Here is a 23,256-nt window from a genome sequence, read left to right on the forward strand (position 1 = left end):
CATGGTATCCCAACTTGCTGGGAGAGATCTCATGACAGCTTGAATCTGTTGCTCATCAGATAGAGCGCCTCCGGCTTCCTTAAGCTCCCTGATTAAGTTCTGCATTGCCCTTAGGTGATGCCTTATGGGAGTGTTAGGACCCAGCTTGAAATTATCAAGTTTGACGGTGAGTCTCCTAAGCCTCGCAGCAGAGGTACCGTCAAATTCGGATTTCAGTGCTGCCCACATGGCAGAGGCTGAAGGGTGTGTTTCGAATTGCACCAACACATCGTCAGTCATGGCACTTAGCATGGTTATTCTGGCGATAGTGTCCCTTCTTTTCCAGGCCGCGTAGCCGTCCTGGTCCCTTCGCGATGCATTTGCCTCAGGCTCTGGAAGAAAAGTAGTCAACACATCAGTGACTTCTTGTTCTTCGAGGACATACGATATCTTACGACGCCACATGCTGTAATTGTCTCCGTTCAGCTTGTCACCTCCTACGAGGTCAGCTATAATGGACTTGATTCCTCTTTGAGACATCGTGCTATCACATAGACAACAATGCATTTTAGTATGGTATGCAATATACACACTTTTGTTCAAGTAGGTCATAGGTCGCCTGGGTAAGAGTCTCACCATTTTCATGATCAGGAGACAACTAGGTTGGCTCCCATCCCATTACTCCTGGTTAGTCTCTTACCTTTCTTACCTTTGACTTTCCTTGAACATATCCCCAATTTGGAGTTTTCCTCATGAAACTCCCACTCAAATAAAGCATTTGAAAAATAAAAAAAAACTTTATTTATTGAAGCATGAATGTTTACAAAAGAATTGGATAATTCCAAAAATGAAGTCTCAAGAGTAAACATTAAATGAAAAGAAATACAAATGTGAACAAAAACTCATTCGTTCATGATATATTTTATCATTGGTTCTCTCAAACTCTCTTTAACACCTTTCCAGCATCTACAGAGACATTGTTTAAAAAATGCTTCACTAAATATGTGTCCCCTCCTTGCCAGTTCCTCTCTGTACTGGATTGCAATATTTGAGAAAAAGAGTGCGTCTTGCTCATTGACAATTTGTTTAGCATAATAATTCAATTTTGAAAATAGGCACTTTTGATGCTTGTATTCATCAGCATGCTTTTCTGCTATCTTTTCTATTAAATTTATGTCCTTGGGTCTGCAGACTTCTTCCTCTTGTTGGTCAGGAACACATTTCCTTTTACCACTGCTCCCCTCAGGTACATTAGAGTTTACTTGTGATTGAGGCGCTTTTCTTTTATTTGTACTTTCGGCAGCATAATTATTTGAAGATTTCGGAGCATCAGAAAGTGGAGAATAAGTTGGATATTTTCCAAAAGAGGAGTTAGAATTTGAGTTTGAGTTGGCCATTTCCTAAACCCAAAAAGAACAAGTTAAGAAAAATATAAAAATAAATATTCAAAACATTTATTTGCTATTTTTCATACCCAAAAAGTCATAAAAAAATCAGCACATAATATATTAATTCATAGCTCATGATTTTAGAAATATTTCAGGTCAAACAGGGCTCAAAATAGTCCCTCACGCGCCCTCACGCGCCCCAACAAGCAAAATTTTTTTTTTTTTTTTTAAAGGAGCTAGGATCGCCCACTCTCGGACCGGCGCGTGTCATACACGCGCCGCCTTTCCGGCCTCTCGCCGTCACGTGACCTGTCCTATTTGATTCCTCACGTCTCAAGGAGTCTATATATGTGCTTTTTATGACCAAAGGGTCCCTAGGTGGACCCCACGCGCCCACATGGCGCGTCCAAAAAAAATTTCAGAAAAAAATATTTTTTTTTTTCAAAAAAAATTTCAAAAAAAAAATTTATTATTTTTATTTTTTTTTTAAAAGGTCGGTCGGGTCGGTCTACCGACCCGACTTCCAGGGAGATCCGGGTCCACGGACCCGAAACGCAGCGTTTCACTTAAAGTGAAACGCTGCGTCCTGGCCAGCCCAAAACGACGCCGTTTTGGGCTGGTCAGGTCGTCCCTGACCTCCAGCCGGGTCGCCCCAGATCCGGCTGGAGCTCCGGCGGGTCCGTCGCGACCCGCCATTTTCGAACCGCCGTATCTTCCTCCTCCGAGCTCCGTTTTATGCATTTTAGGTGTCTATGGACTCGTATTTTCGTGCTCTACAACTCTATGGGTTTATTTTCTTTAAAAAACATCAATTTTAAAGACCCAAAAACAAGGTTCGAACGGCCGACGTTGGAAGCTCCAGAAAATAGACTTCGATCACGTTTTTAAATCTTACGGAGTAACAAGTAATGTTTTCGAACTTCACTTATATAAACGGAGTGTGTATTTGAGTTTAAAACACAAGCATATTCAGTTCGAATGGCATACGGCATATTCACGGTGCAGCGGAAAAAAAAATGAGCGTGTAATATATATATGCACACATATATTGAGAGCCTCAAGAACATCTCGGCTCTGATGCCAATGTTAGAAAAATAGGAGAATGGATCGAAAACATACCGGGTCGGATCTCGGGTCGGGTCGGTCGGATCTCCTTAGCTCACGCTTAAGCTAGACTATAAAAGTCTGAGCTTTTAAGTGCACAGCAGAGCACCACTTTTGCAAGAAAGAAAATTAAGAGAGAGAGAGAGATAGTAGGAAAGCTCTACTACTGGAGTGATCTGAACTGATGGGGGGAAGCCTCTATTTATAGCTTTTGTCAGGGATATTTTGGGTAGCATAAAAATATCCACTGAGCCCATCAGATAAAATCTGAGATAAGATATAATATATCCTTATCTCATAATATCATGATATTTTGAATTCAAATCCAGAATCAATCTTAATTAATTCTAAATATATATACTTAATATATATTTAATCTATACAATATAAATTAATTAATTTAATATAAATTAATTAGATTTATATCGTAACCGATTGGATATGATTCAGGATGTTTGACCAAGTCAAACATATCATGATATCGCTTGGATATTTGACTGATATATTCTCTTTATACCCGGTCAAATAATCCGGCCCATTAAGGGCGGATCCAAACCCAAAAATCTAACACTATTAAAAAATCATTGAAAACTTGCTGGAATGAAATTTTCGTTAAACTAGCTCAGATATTACTAAATGACTGAATTTTGCAATAATCTATTCTATTCTAAAATCCTCAAGTCGAGTGCTTATGTATTGCCATTAAATTAGTTGTGATGGACAAAAATTAATCATAATAATGTGACAGATTTCACGATCGAAAAGTTTAATTCCATTCCAAACAACCCGCCAAAAACATTTTTGCAGCCACAAAATTTTTGACAGACCATTCTATACAAAGTCCATCACAAAGGCCTAGATGTGTCCCAAATCCATAGCAAATCTGTATCAATTTGCATGGCAAATATATTCAAATATAATTTTCCCTTTTTTTAGTCATGTGTGTGTGTATTGCTATCTGCGTTTGAACGATTTTTCTTGCCTGATTTCGAAGAATGCGTACAAGTTGATGCTGATCAAGTGCATTAATTATTTATACTAAAATTAAATCCAATTATCGCTAAGTGTAAGAGATAACTGACACATTTACAAGTATTCATCTCGAACTCTTGTTTGTTGGCCGCCTTTTATAGTTAAAGGTTTCACTGTTGTTGAATATTCAGTAATCATCATCCATGAATGTCTCGATCAAACCCCGTGCTTTATTATGAACAGCAACTTAGTCACAATGATATGAGTTCATAAATATGAAAACCCAAAGAGTTAAGCTGATAGAAGACATGATACGTTTTGGATGCCTTGAAGCAAAATATCATATCACAGAATGATAACGGTTTTGTTACGAGTCCCGCATTAGTTGGATTTCCTTAAAAAGAAGATCTTCTAACGTCTTGGATCCTCCAACTCTAATAGCTATATTTTGGGGCGTGGTTCCCTATACTTGTTATAGAATTAATCAATTAAAATTAAGTTAGAGATTTATGGCTAGGAATCAATGCATAGCTATAGGCGGCATTTAACATATTAATATGGTTGCATGCATACTATATCTGCCCAAGCTTCTTAGCTATTCTCCATCTTCCCTTCTATAGATACAAGAATAACATCCAACACGAACACATATTTCTTTGCAACAGAATATTTGAGTAAATTATGCCCAAATGATCCTAATTGAAATGAAACAGTTAATAGAAGGAACAACATGAAGACATGCAAAAGTTCTGACTTTCATCTACTTGAAATGAAAAGAGTACATATTAATACCCTTGAAGATCATTAACACCCCATCACTGTGCAATTAAACACAAAGTTCCTTGATTCATTACTGGCAAGTAGGTTCCACTGTAGTGCTTCGCCTTGCTGTGGGATGCAAGAATATATCTTAACCATTCTTCCACCTACACCACCAATGAAAATCAGATTATCACCACAAGCCCTAAAGGCTAATCCCCAACCATTTACTGTAGCCATTCGCTCAGGTAGTCCCCCTACTATGACCCATGAGTTTTGTTCTTTCTCATATCTTCTTACCACTTGTTCTCCATAATCCGCAGCATATAATATGTTGTTTGCAACAGCAACTAAAGGAGGTGCCTTGTTAGGAGGGGCTGTTACATTCACAACTCCATCAATTCGCCTTGGCAACATATCAGGTATTGGCTTCCATGTTTTAGTGATTGGGTTAAACTCCTCTCCACAAGTAAGTTGCATCATGTCCCCATCACCAATCCCACCAATTACATAAAACTTCCCGTCCATGAAAAAACCAGAACACAACTTCCTGGCTTTATTCATACTTGGAAGAATTTCAAATTTTTCTGTCTCTGAGTTATAAAGCTCGGCTGAGCTTAAGATATTCCCCATTGGATCACAACCCCCGGCTATAAAAGCAAGTTCATGGTGGCTGGCAGAGGCAAATAGGCATCTAGGTGTATTCATTGACATGCCCAAGGACCAAATGTTTGTTAAAATGTTGTACTTGTAAATGATAGGAGACATTACATCCCTTCCAAAAACAAGAAGCTCTGTGCCAACAGCCAATGACTCCTTATCTGAACTCTGAAAAAATTCATTTAAAGGCATCTTGGGCAACTTCATCCAGCGGCCACCATTTGGGTCAAAGGCCTCCCATTCAAGGTGGCTACATGAGTAGTAAACCCAATACTCTACAATATTTGCCTTTCTCCTTAGACGATATAATAGTCCACTCTTAATAAGAGAATGAAAATCCTTATTCAACAAGGCCAGTGTTGCATAATCAAATCTTGAGCATCGAATTAGACAATTCATTGAAAGGTCTCTCCCAAGTTGGTGGGAAAGCAAACTTGAATCATTCAACAAAACTAGTTCTTCCTCTTCCCCATTGTGCTGGTTTCTTGAATGCTCCATCATAGAATGAATATTATGAATGCACACCTGTTTTTCACATCAAGTGAGCTTGAAAATGTAATACTTTTGAAACATGATTAGAAGACTCTACAATGCGTTGCAATCATTAATATAGTTTAAAAAAACACTCAATTATATTAATTGAAATAAGTCATTTGAATAAAATCAATAGCATTGCTTATATATGTCATACTCACAAACTTTTGTTGATTTCATGCTCAATTATAAAACAAATGTCACGAGCCCGTCACACAATTAATATAAAAAAAGGTTGCTTCATTAATTGGAAAATTTCAATTCAATTTAGAACAGGACGTATTTTGAATGTAAAATTTTTTACTTGACTCTTAGTTTGACTGGAATTGGTGAAGAACTTTGTATGCACTTAACGTAATGCCTCAAAATATGGTTTAAAGGCCATGTTATACAACACAATTCAAAACAGAATTGAGTGAAAATTTGAGTAATAAAGTACTAAAAAAGAGAGCTCCTAAAATGGGACCTCTCAAAAGTTGGCCCAAGAAAACACATCCAATGAATGAATGGAGATATTTTCACATCAAGAAAAAGAAATTCCAAACAGTCTTTATTAATTGGAAATTTTCAATTCAATTTAGAACAAAGTGCATCTTGAATGTAAAATTTTTTACTGGTTGGTTTGAATGAAATTGGCAAAAAAATTTGTATGCATTCAATATAATCCCTCAAAATATGGTTCCGACGCTATGTTATACCATACAATTTAAAAGACAAATGAGCGAAAATTTGAGTGATTGAGTATTAGAAAAGAGAGCTCCTGGAATCTGATCTCTTAAGTTGGCCCAAGGAACACATCCAAGAAATGAATCGAGATTCAAACCAAAAACATAAAAATATCAATGAAATAAAATCAATTTCAAAATAATAGAATTTTGGGGTTTCCAGCATCAAGAAAATATCCATGAAAAGTATCACACATTATTTTCGTTTCCAACAGTTCTACATATCTTTCCTCTATTTCTCCTTATATCTAATACAAAGAAATCACAACAGGTATACAAAAAAGTTCGATAAAAATCAACGAGTAATCAAACAAACATACATAAAAATCGAGACCCAGCAGAGGAGATAAACTCACAAATTAGATAGAGAGAGATGCCGGAAAATGTTCCCGAATTCTACTAACTTTTGTTTCTCTACAAGTCACTAAGGAGTCCTCCTCTGTCTAACACTTTATTTCATTGACGCTTCACTTCAACGCTAAGACCCTCTATCTCTCTGCCCATCAATTTCTGTGATTTATTCTATCTATTGTATTGGGCGTATGGCAATACTATAGCAATGGAAGACTATTTATAAGCCAAGTTTTTAACTACATGATCCTAGTCAGACTGGGCTCAGCATCAGGGATTGCGTGCATAGATGTCAAACTACAAAATGCCCGTTTTTGAAGGTATAATTACCTTCTTTTTTCTTATCATTCTTTTTCATTAATTTTTTTTGAAAAAAAATCTCGTGATTTTCTAGTGTAGTTTTCAATTTTTGGTTATTTTATTTGCGATTAAAATATATTTTGTTTATTTTTAAATTCATTTTGTAACTCAAACATATTTTAGCATTAAAAATACGTTATAAAATCATTCTAAAAAAAAACTAGCTAGAATGGCAATCATTACTATAAGTGATTTGTTAATTTAATAGAGAATTTAGCAGTTCAATGAATATGTTATTACATTATTATTGCTTAATTCGTTATTCTTCTTATGATCTGGACATCTGGCTAATGTTCTGAAAAAAATGTCACAGAAATGTGCATTCTTATAAATGTGGCAAGCATTAGATTACAATTAATTTTGTAAAAAAGATTATGAATTAAACTATCATTACAAAAATTTGACCATGATCTACTTTCTATTATTTTGTTCGACATATCTACTTTCTAATAAGATCATTTATTTTGTGAAACTATATACCAAATTACGGTGATTTTATTAAAAAATGTAGTAGTAAAAAAATTTGGTATTTCTTAAAAACAATCTTATTTACTTTTATGCATTATTTGTTAAACAGGATTAATAGAATAATATTCACTTGGAGTTGAAATTCAAAATAGATATAATAAATATAATCTTCTAGAAAAGATACAAAGAATCTATCCATACTATTTATGAGTCATAAATACACATTTTATTTCCTGAACTCTATAAAATATAATGCGCTAGTCAAATATGCATTTAATATGCATTATTTTGTTTAAATGGATTTAATTCTAAACTTCTGGATGGTGGAAGGTCACCAAAGAAAACTGGCCGTAAAAGTATGGATGAAACTGAAAATTAGAAAAAGGGAAAAAACTTTATCAAAAAAGGAAAAAGAAAAAGGTAAAAAACAAAAGAAAGAGTGGAAAGTGATACAATTACTGAAATCAAGACTCACGTTTTCGGTGAATCATATATGAACAAACTTTGAGTGAAAAAAATATACAATGCACACAAATCATTGATGAACAAATGCTCAACTTCAAATTTTGGATGTGTTTGTTCGTGTGCGTCTGTGTGAATATACATTGAATATATGATAGGATTCTCTGTTTCTTTAAATTAAAAAGTTTTCTTTGAGGAAGTATTTCAATTTAATTAAGTTGAAATATCAAAATTCAAATAAAGGCTTACACTTTTAACAAATTTCTATTTAGGCCAAGGGTCTTATTAGGGATTTTTTAATATTATTAAAAGACTAAAATACCGCTTTAAGTTAGTAAATTGACAATTGCTCTAGTCAATTTAAGACCTAACTTCTTTTTTCTTGAGATGCTATCAAATAATCCACTAGCTTCACTCTTTCTTGCTCTATATATTGTTAAAAGACTAAGATGTATGATTTTTTATAGGGAAAACCATATTGGAGGTACCTATACTTTCTCTCAATTTTTAATTTGGTACCTATGTGTTTTTTTCCCTTTAATTAAACATTTAATTTTATCTTTTTAGCAACATTAGCTCTTATAACTTTGTTCTATTGATATTTGTAGTCTTTACATAAGGATTAATGATGTTATAGAGGAAAAATAAAGATTTAGTTAAGAACAAAAAACATAGGTACCAAATTGAAATTAAAAAAAGTATAGGTACCTCCAATATGGTTTTCCCTTTTTTATATATATATATATAAATTTATATTAAGCAGCTCATATTATTCTATCCGTTCCATGAAACACTGAAAAAATTATTTAGATTTCTAATACAGTTTATATTAATTATTAGTATGCGAACATCTAAGAAAGAAATAACAAATTTGATGCTTAAATCAGCTAATACATTAATATTCTTATTTTTTAACTATTTTTTGGGTCAAAACTGATTTTTTAACTAAAAAAATTATTACTTTAATGGTGTTGGAATCAAGTAATTAAAAGGTTCTTGTTCCCATTACCAGGAAAAAAAAAATCCTTGTTCCCATAAATTTCTTATCAATATTTTAGAGTTAGCATAAAATATTATATTGTGTATTGTCAATTTTTTGCCCTTAGTATTTCCAAATTTTCTTATATGAAATTTTTTTATAAATAAGTTCTATATAATGTGAAGTTTTCATGATTTACTTTTTTGTTTTCCGAATAATATTATTTTAAATTATAAAGGGTATTTTAGTCTTTTAACAACATTCAACAATTCCTAATAAGACCTCTTGGTCTAATTAAAAATTTGTTAAAAGTGCAAGCTTTAATTTGAGTTTTGACATTTCATTTGTTCTCTTTTTATGAATTTTGAATTCTTTAACTTTTTGAGACTTTTGTGAATTGCGTGCATTCTCTTTCTTATTCTTTTCCTTTTCATATGGAGGAATTACTTATGCGTACATATTTCTTTCTTCTTCTTCTTTTTTTTGGCCAGCATATGTGTATACATTTCTTTTGATTCTTAAATTTGTAGTAATTTGTTTATTATTTGAGTTAATATTGTTATTAGTCCTTACACTTTGATTAAATTTTAGTTTTGATACTTATAGTTTCAAATCGTTGTCTTAATCCTAATGGTTTTTATTCTTATAATTTCAAATCATTGATTTTAGTTTTGCAATAGTGACGTCAATTTTGTTAATACCATTAAATATAGTAACCAAAACTAAAACTCATTAAAAATATAGAGATCAAAATCAGAACTCATTAAAAACATAAATTAAAAAAAACTCCCAATTCCTCTTTTCAGGGAAAATTGGGGGAAAAGTCATTATTTGAAAAATCTTTCTTTCTTCTCTTTTTTTTTTTTTTTTGTCAGAAGGACTTGGTGCCATGATTCTCATAACTTTTCTTTACCTGTGTGAGATTCTCAATTATTTGCAAAAGTCTTTAATATAAAAGTTATTTGCATATAATTAAAAATATGTTTCATATGGTTGAAAAAGATTTGCATTCACTAAAAATGATTGCACCCCCTCCAATGGATGAAAACTATTTAGAAATAAGAAAACTAAACATGAAGTCAAATGTTGCAAATCATATTTTATTGTAGAAAATCAATTTTTCTACTCAAACGTGATTTCTTTTGTTTTTTTATCAAGCATTCAGGTTACCTTTTCTTATTTATACTTGTTAGATCAATTTCATAATGGTCGAAAACATACCGGGTCGGATCTCGGGTCGGGTCGGGTCGTCGGATCTCCTTAGCTCGCACTTGATGGGCTGTCCATCGTGCGATAGCTAAATCTTTCATTGCTTCATACTAGGTGTCTGCCGTGACCGCGTGGGCATGACGTCATCGATTCGGGCGCCTGTGCACTAGGAATCCTTTATACAGGACCAGCACACAAGAACACCCTTGGTATACCTGCAAATTGTATGCTTGTTGCCTCGAATGCCCTAGTTTTATCCATACACTTTACTTGTGGCATATCTAATCCCTCTCGAGTTATTTTGTTTACTCAGATTGCCTTTTTCATACGCATGGTATCCACACTTGCTTAGTTGTTCTGTTCAACCTGCAAGGGACATGTCACAGACACCATCGTAGATGTGTATTTCAGGATAAACCTTCCTTCTGACTATTCATCATTTAGATTTGGCATAGTCGCTTTCTCAGTCTTGACCCGTTAGATCGTATCATTCTTGACCATGGGGTTTAGGCTAGAGTAGCTGCCACTAAACCAAAACCTTGTGATATTGTCTAAGTCTTAAGGGCATTATGAAAGGTTTATTTCCTTTCTGGGACTCACACCGTAATGGATCAGGGATCTTCCATCTACGTCCCTTGTTGCGGATTTGAGTGAGCTCATGCAGTATGAATTGCATGTTACGGTGCTCAATCCACCAAGTGGAGTATGTCGCTTTTGGTTTTAATAGCACCATACAGACTTAAGTTCCAAATGCACTCCAACATTTGAACCAGGAGCTCTTCTATCACAACTATATATGACGTCTCACTAGTAAAGAGTTCCTTGTCTGGCTACAGGTCTCATGGATGACACATTATCCATGATTCGGCCCAAACTTTTATGGGTCTCATCTCAGTCTAGCTGAGGTGACATTTGTGCAGTGATTCTTCTCTACCATCTCATGGTGATCATTTGCTGTCAAACCTTCTATATCCCATGAGAACATAGCGAGGCGGTTGCTCGTGTGAGTGAGCCAACCTTGTGACCTGTACGACATAATTGTATTGCATACCTTGTGCCTATGCATGTATAAATACACAAATATACAAGAAAAATTTCTTTGAACTGGATAAAATGCATTGAATTACTAAGTAAGAGGAAAAGGTTCAGTACAACATGCCTTGTGCCTGCGTATTTGAACAAAAAGGATCAAAAAGAAAAAGGAGTTCAATACATCATGCTCTACGCATGCCCAAGGCCTTTACATGCTTAACGAAAGGATCTCTAGCTATAGGCTTGGTTAGGGGATCTGCCAACATCTTATGAGTGGACAAGTATTGAACTGTCACTTGTTTCTTAGCGATCATATCCCTTACAAAGTGATGCTTTATGTCTATATGCTTAGTACGATTGTGGTACTTAGGGTCCTTTGCATAGGCGATTGCTGCTTGACTATCGCAGTGAATCAGAGTTGGTCCCTCACTCCCACCATGGATTCCCAATCGTACTAAGAATCTTTTGAGCCACACAGCTTCTTGGACAGCTGCAGAACAGGCTACATATTCTGCTTCCATGGATGAAAGAGACACACACGTTTGTTTCTTGCTGCTCCAGGAGATTGCTCCGTTATTCAGTAGGAAAGCATAGCCTGACGTCGAGTGTCGCTCGTCCAGGTCTCCTGCCCAATCAGCATCGGAATAACCCTCCGCACGAAGGCCATTTCCTTGATAGCATAGCTCATAGTCCATGGTTCCTTTTAGATATCTCATAATCCTCTTTACAGCTTCCCAGTGTTTGACTCCTGGATTGGATTGGAATCGACTCACAAGTCCGACTGCGAAGCATATGTCTGGCCTGGTACACAACATGGCGTACATTAGGCTGCCAACGGCACTTGAGTATGGGACTCTCTTCATGCGTTCTATATCGCATTGTTTTGTAGGGCGCATTTCCTCATTAGGTTATGTCCCTTAACCACAGGGGTATCCATAGGCTTGCAGTCTCTCATATTGAAACGCTCAAGAATCTTTGCTATGTATGCCTTTTGTGACAATGACAGCAATTTTCTAGAACGATCTCTTCTTATCTTAACGCCTAAGATATATTCTGCTTCGCCCATGTCTTTCATCTCGAAGTTCAAGGATAACCACTCTTTGATCATCTTTATTAGTTTAAGATTGGTACCAGCCAGTAGTATGTCATCAACATAGAGGGATAGAATGACAAAGTTGTCTCCAAACCGCTTGATATAAACACAGTGATCTTCCTCGATCATTTCAAAGTCATAGGAGCTTATAGCTTTGTGGAACCTTAAGTACCACTGCCTAGATGATTGCTTGAGTCCATAAATGGATCTCAATAGTTTACAAACCTTTTGTTCGTTCCCTTTCTGTATGAAGCCCTCAGGCTGTTCCATATAGATTTCCTCATCTAGTTCTCCATTTAAGAAGGCGGTTTTTACATCCATCTGATGTAACTCTAAGTCTAAACTTGCTACTAAAGCCAGTATCAGTCGTATCGAGTTGAAACGTACAACAGGTGAGAAGGTGTCTGCGTAATCCACTCCTTCCCGTTGTGTATACCCTTTGGCAACTAACCTTGCTTTGGGTTTATCAATTGATCCATCAGCCTTACGTTTGTACTTGAGAACCCACTTGCTCCCAATTGCCTTTCGGCCAGGTGGTAGATCAATTAATTCCCATACTTGGTTGGATTCCATGGAATCCATTTCCTCTTGTAAGGCCTTCTGCCATTTTTCTTTAGCAGGTCCTGTTAGTGCTTCTTTAACACTTACGGGGTCTTCTTCATCGTGCTCTGGACTAACGATGAAGGTTGCTCCTTCAATTGAGAAGCGTCTCTTAGGAGTTTTGTCTCTGTTACTTCTCCTAAGTGGGGTTGTTGCAGGACTTACTTCCTGTGACTGGGTTAAACCTTGTTGTGAAAATGGTTCAACCCTCCCACTCGGATCAGTAGACTGAGGAACACTTTGTTGTACCTCATTGCCATCATCCTCATAAAGACGGCTTGTTCGATCAATACTCCCTCTGCTAGGATATTCGGTTTCTATGAATGTTGCGTCCCTTGACTCTATCTCAGTCACTGAGCCGTCATCATTTTCACCAATGAAGACATACCCCTTAGAGTTCTCAGAGTATCTTATGAAGATACACTTTTTGCCCCTTGGTTCTAGCTTGTCATATTTATGGGAAGAATCACGAATATAGGCCGCTGACCCCCATGGTCTTAGGATGCTTAGATCCGGTTTGCGGTTTGTCCATGATTCATAAGGGGTTGTAGTGACTGATTTAGAAGGCACTCGGTTAAGTATGAATGTGGCAGTTAAAAGAGCATCTCCCCAATATGAGGTTGGAAGCTCAGCTTGTGCCATCATTGATCTAACCATATCGAGGAGAGTTCTATTTCTCCTTTCAGCAACTCCGTTCTGTTGAGGAGTGCCAGGGATTGTTAGTTGCCTAACAATACCCCTTTCTTCACAGAGCTCCTTGAACTGATCAGAGAGGTATTCTCGGCCTCGGTCAGTTCTTAAGGCTTTGATTCTTGAACCTAGCTGATTTTCCACTAGATTGAGATATTTTCTAAAGCACTCTAATGCCTCAGATTTGTGGGAAATCAGGTAAGTATAGCCATATCGGGAAGAATCATCGATGAAGGTAATAAAATACCATGCTCCATGACGTGCCCTAACACTCATTGGTCCGCAAATATCAGAGTGTACCAACTCAAGAGGATGGTTAGCCCTGGTTGCCTTTCCGAAAGGCTTCCTTGTGCTCTTGCCAGCAAGGCAATGTTCACACAGAGACATTTCCTTTTTGGACACGTTTCCTAGCAAACCCTCTTTTGCCAGTTTGGTCATGCGTTCTTGACCAATATGTCCTAATCTAGCGTGCCATATATCGTAATTGACATCGGAAGAAAGCGCATAGCAAGAACTAGAAAAATTATCATTGAAATTTTCTAAAACAAAGAAACCATCCGAAACATAACCAGAAACTGAAAAATTGGTCCCATACGAAATGTCTACTGTGAAATCATGAAAAAAGACATTGAAATGAAATCTAACTAAGGAAATAACAGACACAAGATTTCGTCGGATTTCCGGAGCGTAGAGGACATTTTGCAGGACTAGGGTCTTTCCTCCATGCAGGGTCAGCTCACAAGTACCGATCCCTTTGACTTCTACTCTCGCGTTGTTCCCAACATAAAGCCATCTGCTTCTTGCTGGTAACCGACGAAATTCTGTGAAGTTCCCACGATCCTTGCTCACGTGGTCTGTGGCCCCTGAGTCTATAACCCAAACAGGATTAGTTTCAGCAATAAACGCAGTGCTAGAAACATAAGAGAAATGTATTGAATCTGAATCCAATACCTTTTCTGCTCAGGGCAGTCCTTGGCATAATGCCCCTTTTGTTGGCAAGCATAGCATTTGATGGTTGCTATGTTCCGCTTCTTTGCAGGTTTCTTGCCTTTCTTGAAGGAACTCTTTCCTTTCTTCACTTTAGGGCCGCCTTTCTTATTTTGAGAGCCTTTGCTTCTCTTGGACTGGTTTTGGGAGGTTGCCCCTCCCTTTCCTTCAGTTAAATATGCCTTACTGACAGGCTTCACAGTTTCCATCCGATCATCCTCCAGTTGGAGGTGGCGAGCTACATCAGCAAAGGTTTTTATACTCTCATTATGAGTAATTGTGTGCTTCATGGTATCCCAACTTGCTGGGAGAGATCTCATGATAGCTTGAATCTGTTGCTCGTCAGATAGAGCGCCTCCGGCTTCCTTAAGCTCCTTGATTAAGTTCTGCATTGCCCTTAGGTGATGCCTTATGGGAGTGTTAGGACCCAGCTTGAAATTATCAAGTTTGACGGTGAGTCTCCTAAGCCTCGCAGCAGAGGTACCGTCAAATTCATTTCAGTGCTGCCCACATGGCAGAGGCTGAAGGGTGTGTTTCGAATTGCACCAACACATCGTCAGTCATGGCACTTAGCATGGTTATTCTGGCGATAGTGTCCCTTCTTTTCCAGGCCGCGTAGCCGTCCTGGTCCCTTCGCGATGCATTTGCCTCAGGCTCTGGAAGAAAAGTAGTCAACACATCAGTGACTTCTTGTTCTTCGAGGACATACGATATCTTACGACGCCACATGCTGTAATTGTCTCCGTTCAGCTTGTCACCTCCTACGAGGTCAGCTATAATGGACTTGATTCCTCTTTGAGACATCGTGCTATCACATAGACAACAATGCATTTTAGTATGGTATGCAATGTACACACTTTTGTTCAAGTAGGTCATAGGTCGCCTGGGTAAGAGTCTCACCATTTTCATGATCAGGAGACAACTAGGTTGGCTCCCATCCCATTACTCCTGGTTAGTCTCTTACCTTTCTTACCTTTGACTTTCCTTGAACATATCCCCAATTTGGAGTTTTCCTCATGAAACTCCCACTCAAATAAAGCATTTGAAAAATAAAAAAAACTTTATTGAAGCATGAATGTTTACAAAAAAAATTGGATAATTCCAAAAATGAAGTCTCAAGAGTAAACATTAAATGAAAAGAAATGTAAATGTGAACAAAAACTCATTCATTCATGATATATTTTATCATTGGTTCTCTCAAACTCTCTTTAACACCTTTCCAGCATCTACAGAGACATTGTTTAAAAAATGCTTCACTAAATATGTGTCCCCTCCTTGCCAGTTCCTCTCTGTACTGGATTGCAATATTTGAGAAAAAGAGTGCGTCTTGCTCATTGACAATTTGTTTAGCATAATAACTCAATTTTGAAAATAGGCACTTTTGATGCTTGTATTCATCAGCATGCTTTTCTGCTATCTTTTCTATTAAATTTATGTCCTTGGGTCTGCAGACTTCTTCCTCTTGTTGGTCAGGAACACATTTCCTTTTACCACTGCTCCCCTCAGGTACATTAGAGTTTACTTGTGATTGAAGCGCTTTTCTTTTATTTGTACTTTCGGCAGCATAATTATTTGAAGATTTCGGAGCATCAGAAAGTGGAGAATAAGTTGGATATTTTCCAAAAGAGGAGTTAGAATTTGAGTTTGAGTTGGCCATTTCCTAAACCCAAAAAGAACAAGTTAAGAAGAATAAAATAAATATTCAAAAACATTTATTTGCTATTTTTCGTACCCAAAAAGTCATAAAAATCAGCACATAATATATTAATTCATAACTCATGATTTTAGAAATATTTCAGGTCAAACAGGGCTCAAAAATAGCCCCTCACGCGCCCTCACGCGCCCCAATAAGCAAAAAAAATTCCTTTTTTTTTTTTTTATGGCTAGGTTCGCCCACTCTCGGGACCGGCGCGTGTCATACACGCGCCGCTCCTCACGTCTCAAGGAGTCTATATATGTGCTTTTTATGACCAAAGGGTCCCTAGGTGGACCCCACGCGCCCACATGGCACGTCTAAAAAAAATTTCAGAAAGAAATATTTTTTTTTATTTCAAAAAAAAATTTCAAAAAAAATTATTTATTTTTTTTTTAAATAATAATTTTTTTTTAAAAAAAATTCGGTCGGGTCGGTCTACCGACCCGACTTCCAGGGGGATCCGGGTCCACGGACCCGAAACGCAGCGTTTCACTTAAAGTGAAACGCTGCGTCCTGGCCAGCCCAAAACGACGCCGTTTTGGGCTGGTCAGGTCGTCCCTGACCTCCAGCCGGGTCGCCCCAGATCCGGCTGGAGCTCCGGCGGGTCCGTCGCGACCCGCCATTTTCGAACCGCCGTATCTTCCTCCTCCGAGCTCCGTTTTATGCATTTTAGGTGTCTATGGACTCGTATTTTCGTGCTCTACAACTCTATGGGTTTATTTTCTTTAAAAAACATCAATTTTAAAGACCCAAAAACAAGGTTCGAACGGCCGACGTTGGAAGCTTCAGAAAATAGGCTTCGATCACGTTTTTAAATCTTACGGAGTAACAAGTAATGTTTTCGAACTTCACTTATATAAACGGAGTGTGTATTTGAGTTTAAAACACAAGCATATTCAGTTCGAATGGCATACGGTATATTCACGGTGCAGCGGAAAAAAATGAGCGTGTAATATATATATGCACACATATATTGAGAGCCTCAAGAACATCTCGGCTCTGATGCCAATGTTAGATAAATTTCATAATGGATCGAAAACATACCGGGTCGGATCTCGGGTCGGGTCGGTCGGATCTCCTTAGCTCACGCTTAAGCTAGACTATAAAAGTCTGAGCTTTTAAGTGCACAGCAGAGCACCACTTTTGCAAGAAAGAAAATTAAAAGAGAGAGAGAGATAGTAGGAAAGCTCTACTACTGGAGTGATTTGAACTGATGGAGGGAAGCCTCTATTTATAGCTTTTGTCAGGGATATTTTGGGTAGCATAAAAATATCCACTGAGCCCATCAGATAAAATCTGAGATAAGATATAATATATCCTTATCTCATAATATCATGATATTTTGAATTCAAATCCAGAATCAATCTTAATTAATTCTAAATATATATACTTAATATATATTTAATCTATACAATATAAATTAATTAATTTAATATAAATTAATTATATTTATATCGTAACCGATTGGATATGATTCAGGATGTTTGACCAAGTCAAACATATCATGATATCACTTGGATATTTGACTGATATATTCTCTTTATACCCGGTCAAATAATCCGGCCCATCAAGGGCGGATCCAAGCCCAAAAATCTAACAATACTTTTAACAAGTTTTGATTATAGTCCTATACTTTTATGAGTTTTTATTTTAGTCCCTATAATTTTAATGAGTTTTTGTTTTGATTCATATACTTAGCAGTATCAACGAAATTAACATTGTCAAACTAATATTCAGGTTTTTATACAACTACTTGGACTAATATTTTGGATGGAATAAACTACATCCAAGGATGAAAATACAATCACAATTTGAAACTGATCAAAATCAAAATTTAATCAAACTATAAATATCAATAATGATATTAACCCTTATTATTTAATACTCATCTGATCTTATGTAAAAGTCATTTCCAGCATATTTTACCAAAATAAAATAATAAACTTAAACCTTATTAAAATTGCCTTAAATAACTTTCCAGCTATAACTCTATTTAGTATATATACTTTCAAAGAAAAAAAATAAAAAAACTACATAATAATAAATAAAGGTAAAATAATACATTCATATTAAAAATTGAATATTGTAACTAATATTGTAGTTAAATCATGCATAATTTTATTTAGCACCTTCCCATCTAACATTTATCTGGTTAATGACGAGATTTTTATCTTTTTAGTCAGTAGCTGATAGTCTTAATTAGAGATAATTTTTATAAATACATTTGAAAGACAGCATTATATGCATATTTAAATTTCTCTTGCATGCGCGAAAAGTTAACGGTTCTACTTAATAAGGTTATTGAATAAACAATTTTTTTATACAATGAATAAACAATGTTATTATATCATGAAATTTAGATTGTTTAATTCCATTATAGGCTAATCCTTAAAGGTATTTGACCCTTTATTTTTTAACCTCTTTCTTTCTTTTTTCTTTCTTGTTTTTATATTTATTTTTATTCCAATTACCCAAACAAAATATGGAGTTCCTACTGACAAATACAAAATGGTAAATGTCGAAAAAATATACGCAAGCGGATTAGTTTAGTGTTCCCTTTTTACAAAGGATTACGGAAATTATCTAATTATGTAAAATCTAACGTTTTTCTTAGCTAAATCATATTTATATTGACGAATCGTGTAATTTAATTATTTGCTTATATATTGTTTTACGCCCCAAATATTACAAGACTATATTAGCCACAACAAATAGTGAAGCAGGGAGAAATATCATTCCCATACGAGTTTAATTTTAAAAAAAAAAAAAACAGAGAGAGAGAGAGACTCAACTTAATTTCTTCAATTAGTGGAGCAAATAAAAAACGTGTTCCTACAAAAATCAAAGTATCGAAATTATAATTGAGTATTTTTATTCCTCCATATTATAAGGCACCTCTAATCATTTTATTAAAATTGAAGAGTGGAAAATAAATTTATTAATTTTATCTAAAATTCTTTTTTCAAATTTATCCATGTTCAATTCTATATACTACATCCAATAAACGATAAAAGTTGCAATTAATGAAATTTTAAGTAAAAATTAAGGTGTAATTTTAACAGTACAGTTTTGCACTACAAATGTAAGGCATCATAAAGTTTTGAAGGATACAAAAGTGCATACAAACTTTGTAAAACGAAGCAATTTTCCGACTCTTATTAGTTTGCCCAAACGTCTGCTTATTTTTTTGAAGCGGATCCCATTCATTTTCGCTTTCTTGTCTCTCATTGTTAGTCTTCTTCCTCCCTCATCTTTTTCCTTAGACTCAGCCACCGCCAACACAAATTTTTCACAGATCCTTCTCTTTCCCCAACACAAAATCACTCTTTCTTCCTCCTTCATCAACGAGTAGTGCATTGGTTCTGGACCTTTTTAATCAACCATAAAGGAAAGCGCTAATAATGCATATTGATTCCTCTGGAGCCACTTCCAAGTTCGTTGTCAATACTATGAGACCAAACGGTGGTGAATCAGAGCAATCTGATGCCGATGCTTCATTCAGGGAGGAGCTGCTCAGCAGTGGCGGAAGACGAGCCGACAAAAGGCAGCTGAGGAAGCGAGGAAGTAAGCTGGCAAACAACAGGGAAGAACTATTTCACCCAATGTTCTGATGATGAGAAATATATTGATAAATCTATAAGATAACATAAAAATGTTCTGTCAAAATGTCCCAAAAGTTGCTTTTGCCTAGAGTCGGTTCGGAGTTTCAAATGTTTCCTTTTACGAATGTTGAGTATTCTTGATAGTCCCCGGTGTAAAATAGTCTGTGGCAGAGGAAATTCAAGTAGGCTTATTTTGAATCTATGCCTACCAACTCGCATAGGTTTTAAGTTTGATAAGCCAAAAAGGCCCCAAGTTCTATCTGAGTATAGTATCTTACATCTTAAGTATTTGACTCGAGTCAACTTTAAGTTCGTCAAAAGTCAAATTTAACTCTCTTTATATTTGAGTTGCTCCAAAGTTCTAAAATTATATTTTAAACATCTGACTCAAATATATTCTAAATTCAATGCAAATAAAAAATGATTCTAATCCTATCCGAGACACTCTTTAAATTTGAGTTGCTATAAAATTCTAAAACTATATTCTAAACATCTAACTCGAATATATTCTAAGTTCAATGCAAATAAAAAATAACTCTAATCCTATCCGAGCCACTCCTCACTCTTCATGTTATGATTTCCTCTAAGTAACTCCAATTTGTCGAAAACTCAGTGGGTTTCTTTTTGAGTAATCTTTTCTCCATACTTGAAAATATTCTTACAGATTGTTGAGTGAGTATCTTGTCAAAAATATTTTTGGAAAATAATATACCACTCTTTGCACGAGATCAAAGAAAGTTTTGAGATCTTATGAGAAGATTAAGATCTAAAAGCACTCTTGTCAGAAGCATTACATGTCGTCGACTACTTCAAACTCAAGTTTCAACATGAAGTTTCATTTAATGCCCTAACTACTGCAGACACAAGTTTCAACAAGAGAAACTCTTTATGCCTAACAAAAAATTTCAGAGCTGCATTACAAATAGAAAAAGTTGCATTGAGTGAAAAATAATAGAACAAAAGAAGAGATATAAAAAAAATATTCTCAAGTACTTATTCATTGCCAACATTCTCTAGAAAATTTATTGTGTTTTAGTGTTTACCATTTACTTTGTTAAAAGAAAAACTTTTCACTTATTGTTTAGGATTGTGGGAGTCTAAGTAGGCATATAGTCTTACAAATGGGTAAGGGGAGCGACTGTCTTTAGTACATTGATGTTGCTTTAATGCAGTGGTATCAAGAGCCCACTAAGTCTTAGGAGTTATAGTTAAAATCTCAAGTGTTTTAGAAACTAAATGTAGCTCAAGTAGTAAAACGAATGAATATAGATTTCTGTGTACATCTTTTCTTACTCTTCCTCCAAATGATAGGTGATATCTTCTTCATTCTACTCTATATTGATTAAGTTTAAATTGTTCTATTACTGCAAAATTTTCATAACACCTAATTCATCCCCATCTTCAGCATTCAGATGCGTGAGAAATTTAAAAAAAAAAATACATAAGAGGGCTGAAAGAAACGCCAAACACAAAGGAATCACTCTAAAAAGGGATTGAATCCCAAACTATATTTGTGATACAAATTCTTCAAACGGTCTGGGCAAGAATCCAAATTGAACCATCAATTCTATGCTTTACGAGCTATGGTGCACTTCCCCACCAATCCAATTGAACACAGCCCTTAACATTAAGGGAGGCAAAACTTGCCATTAACGTAGGTCCCATATAAGCAACTCATCATGTTAATGTGACTGGTTTCAAGGGAGAGCTAAGAGGACATCGTAGACTTCTGGAATAGAGGAGGTAATTGGTTTGAGTTCTTCCTCTTGGAGTGGGAACAACATGAGAAGAGGTGACGTATGATGAAGTGAGATAATAAGAGGAGGAAGAGCTTATTTAGATGAGACTTTCCCCATCCCTCTTCAATTTTTTTTTTAGATAACAAAAGGTTTACAAAAGACTACATAAGTCAAGAGAAACTCAATAATTTTTTTACCCAGAAACTCAAGTTCAATTCAGACATCAAACAAAAGGAACAAAGGTCCATAATTGAAGACTTCCCATCAACTATATTTAAAATTACAGTTTCATACTGGAGAGACTTAAATTTATATCACGTATATACATAGAATTTGGTATTTCATGCTATTACTTATGTCATTACATTCTTGAAGATAATTTCAAAATTTAAAACCCCTAATTTGGGATAAAATGATTTTTTTTTTCCTTTATACTTCCATCTTCAATTTTCGATGGAATGGCTATCCTTTACATTTTAATTTACAAAGCAAGAAGCAGCTCATCACCTTACGACTCGCCAATGGAATCTCTCCTGTCGTTTATGTCCAAGAATCTCCAGTTGCATATAAAAGTGTGTGGCAGAAGAGTATGTGCTTCACATCAAGAGATCCAAAAACGTGAAGTTGCTAGAGTATTTAAGCACGCCTAAATAAAGCGGGAAAAAAAGAGAGGAGAGAATCTAGTCTTCACTCCTTTATGCCTCTGCCAGTTTCAAGCGAGGTGCAATATTCATTGATTGAAGCTCCTGAATATTTAAGAAACGAATGAGTTAACAACGAAAAATAAGATGAAATTACCTCCAGGCCTATTTATAAGAAATTCGGAGCTAGTATCTACTACCAAATAGCATAATGAAATTAACAAAAAAGAATTATAGATGTGCATTACCACTTTTAATATACTCTATATAAGAGAAATATATATATATATGTATTGTGGGATGGGGTAGATCTGAACTGATTGATTTAAGCATTTGAGGGTTTGCAGAAGATTCAAAACTGCTGATATTCTTGTGGGGAAGCATAAAACATACCTGGATCAAGAGCTTGCAAGCATACGGTAGTTTCATGGCAGAAATATTATCTCCATTTTTACAAAATGAACAAATTCCAGTTTTCAGCTTATGGTGGTAATACCCTAACAAGCCACACTTCCTACAGACCTGTGTCAAGAGATAGATATCATCAGACAAATTGGATATAAACTCCAATCATTCAAATCAATTAAAAAAGGTTCTAATGAATGGACTTTCACTTTTTTCATTGAGATTTGAAATTCAATGAAATTCCGAGGTAATCAGAAAGAGCCTGACGCCCTTAGATGGTGCAGTGGATAAGAGCAATCTCGGAAACTCCCATAATATAATCAACCAAAGTTTGTGAAATTAAAACTAAGTCAGGCCAATAGCTAAATTAAATTGAAACAGCCCAAGAAAACATAAGATAGGCTGCATTTAACACAGGTTTTTCCCTTTTTCTTTGGGTATTAATCAAGCTTCCCTACGTTGCATAAATACTACCTATTAGGCTTATTAGCAGTATAAGCAGAAATGTCAAAAGCAAATATATTTCTAACCCACGAATATATAACAATTACAAGAAATAATACATCATTGACTGATTGGTTTGCAAGGTACTCCTTTGGTCCTAATTATAAGACAAGGAGAGAAGGTTTTTCTTGATCCTATTTATAAGTCACTTCATTAAATTTTTTGAAGAAATTTACCATTTTGTCCTTCATTTATTATATTACAGATAGTTTTTTTTTTTTAAGGTGTACATATTAATAGTGGTAAAGTTAAAAAAAATTGTTATATTTTAATGGAGTATTAACGTAGTCTAAGGTTTTCATCGGTTTGTATGAAAC

At 35.6% G+C, this 23,256-nt stretch overlaps 2 protein-coding genes across 2 annotated transcripts in view; both read right to left on the reverse strand.

Moving 5' to 3' along the window:
- Positions 1–4,247: 4,247 nt before the first annotated feature.
- LOC114754078 (F-box/kelch-repeat protein At1g74510-like) lies at positions 4,248–16,671 on the reverse strand. The gene is made up of 2 exons (XM_028942820.1): positions 16,612–16,671; positions 4,248–5,387 (listed from the first exon to the last, which is right to left on the reverse strand). Exons 1-2 carry the CDS (start codon positions 16,669–16,671, stop codon positions 4,248–4,250), a joined length of 1,200 nt encoding a protein of 399 aa, XP_028798653.1.
- Positions 16,672–21,636: 4,965 nt separating this feature from the next.
- Positions 21,637–23,256, reverse strand: part of LOC114754079 (DNA-directed RNA polymerase III subunit 2) — a 39,622-nt gene continuing 38,002 nt past the window's right edge. Inside the window, exons 37-38 of the mRNA XM_028942821.1 lie at positions 22,424–22,552; positions 21,637–22,135 (exon numbers count right to left, since the gene is read on the reverse strand). Coding sequence (XP_028798654.1) covers positions 22,085–22,135; positions 22,424–22,552 — 180 coding nt within the window. The 3' untranslated portion in view covers positions 21,637–22,084. The remainder of the gene's footprint in view (positions 22,136–22,423; positions 22,553–23,256) is intronic.

The sequence above is a fragment of the Neltuma alba genome, unplaced genomic scaffold (genome assembly GCF_004799145.2).
Source record: "Neltuma alba isolate B1F8T4 unplaced genomic scaffold, ASM479914v2 tig00010068_pilon, whole genome shotgun sequence".
Taxonomy (NCBI): domain Eukaryota; kingdom Viridiplantae; phylum Streptophyta; class Magnoliopsida; order Fabales; family Fabaceae; genus Neltuma; species Neltuma alba.

What these genes read in the sequence shown, in the direction of transcription:
- LOC114754078 (XM_028942820.1), bottom strand. Translation starts at nt 16,671, where the DNA reads ATGGCGGGTCGCGACGGACCCGCCGGAGCTCCAGCCGGATCTGGGGCG. An exon ending in CTGGGGCGACCCGGCTGGAG is followed by an intron (nt 5,388 to 16,611) that starts GTCAGGGACGAC and finishes TGTGAAAAACAG; the next exon opens with GTGTGCATTCATAATATTCA.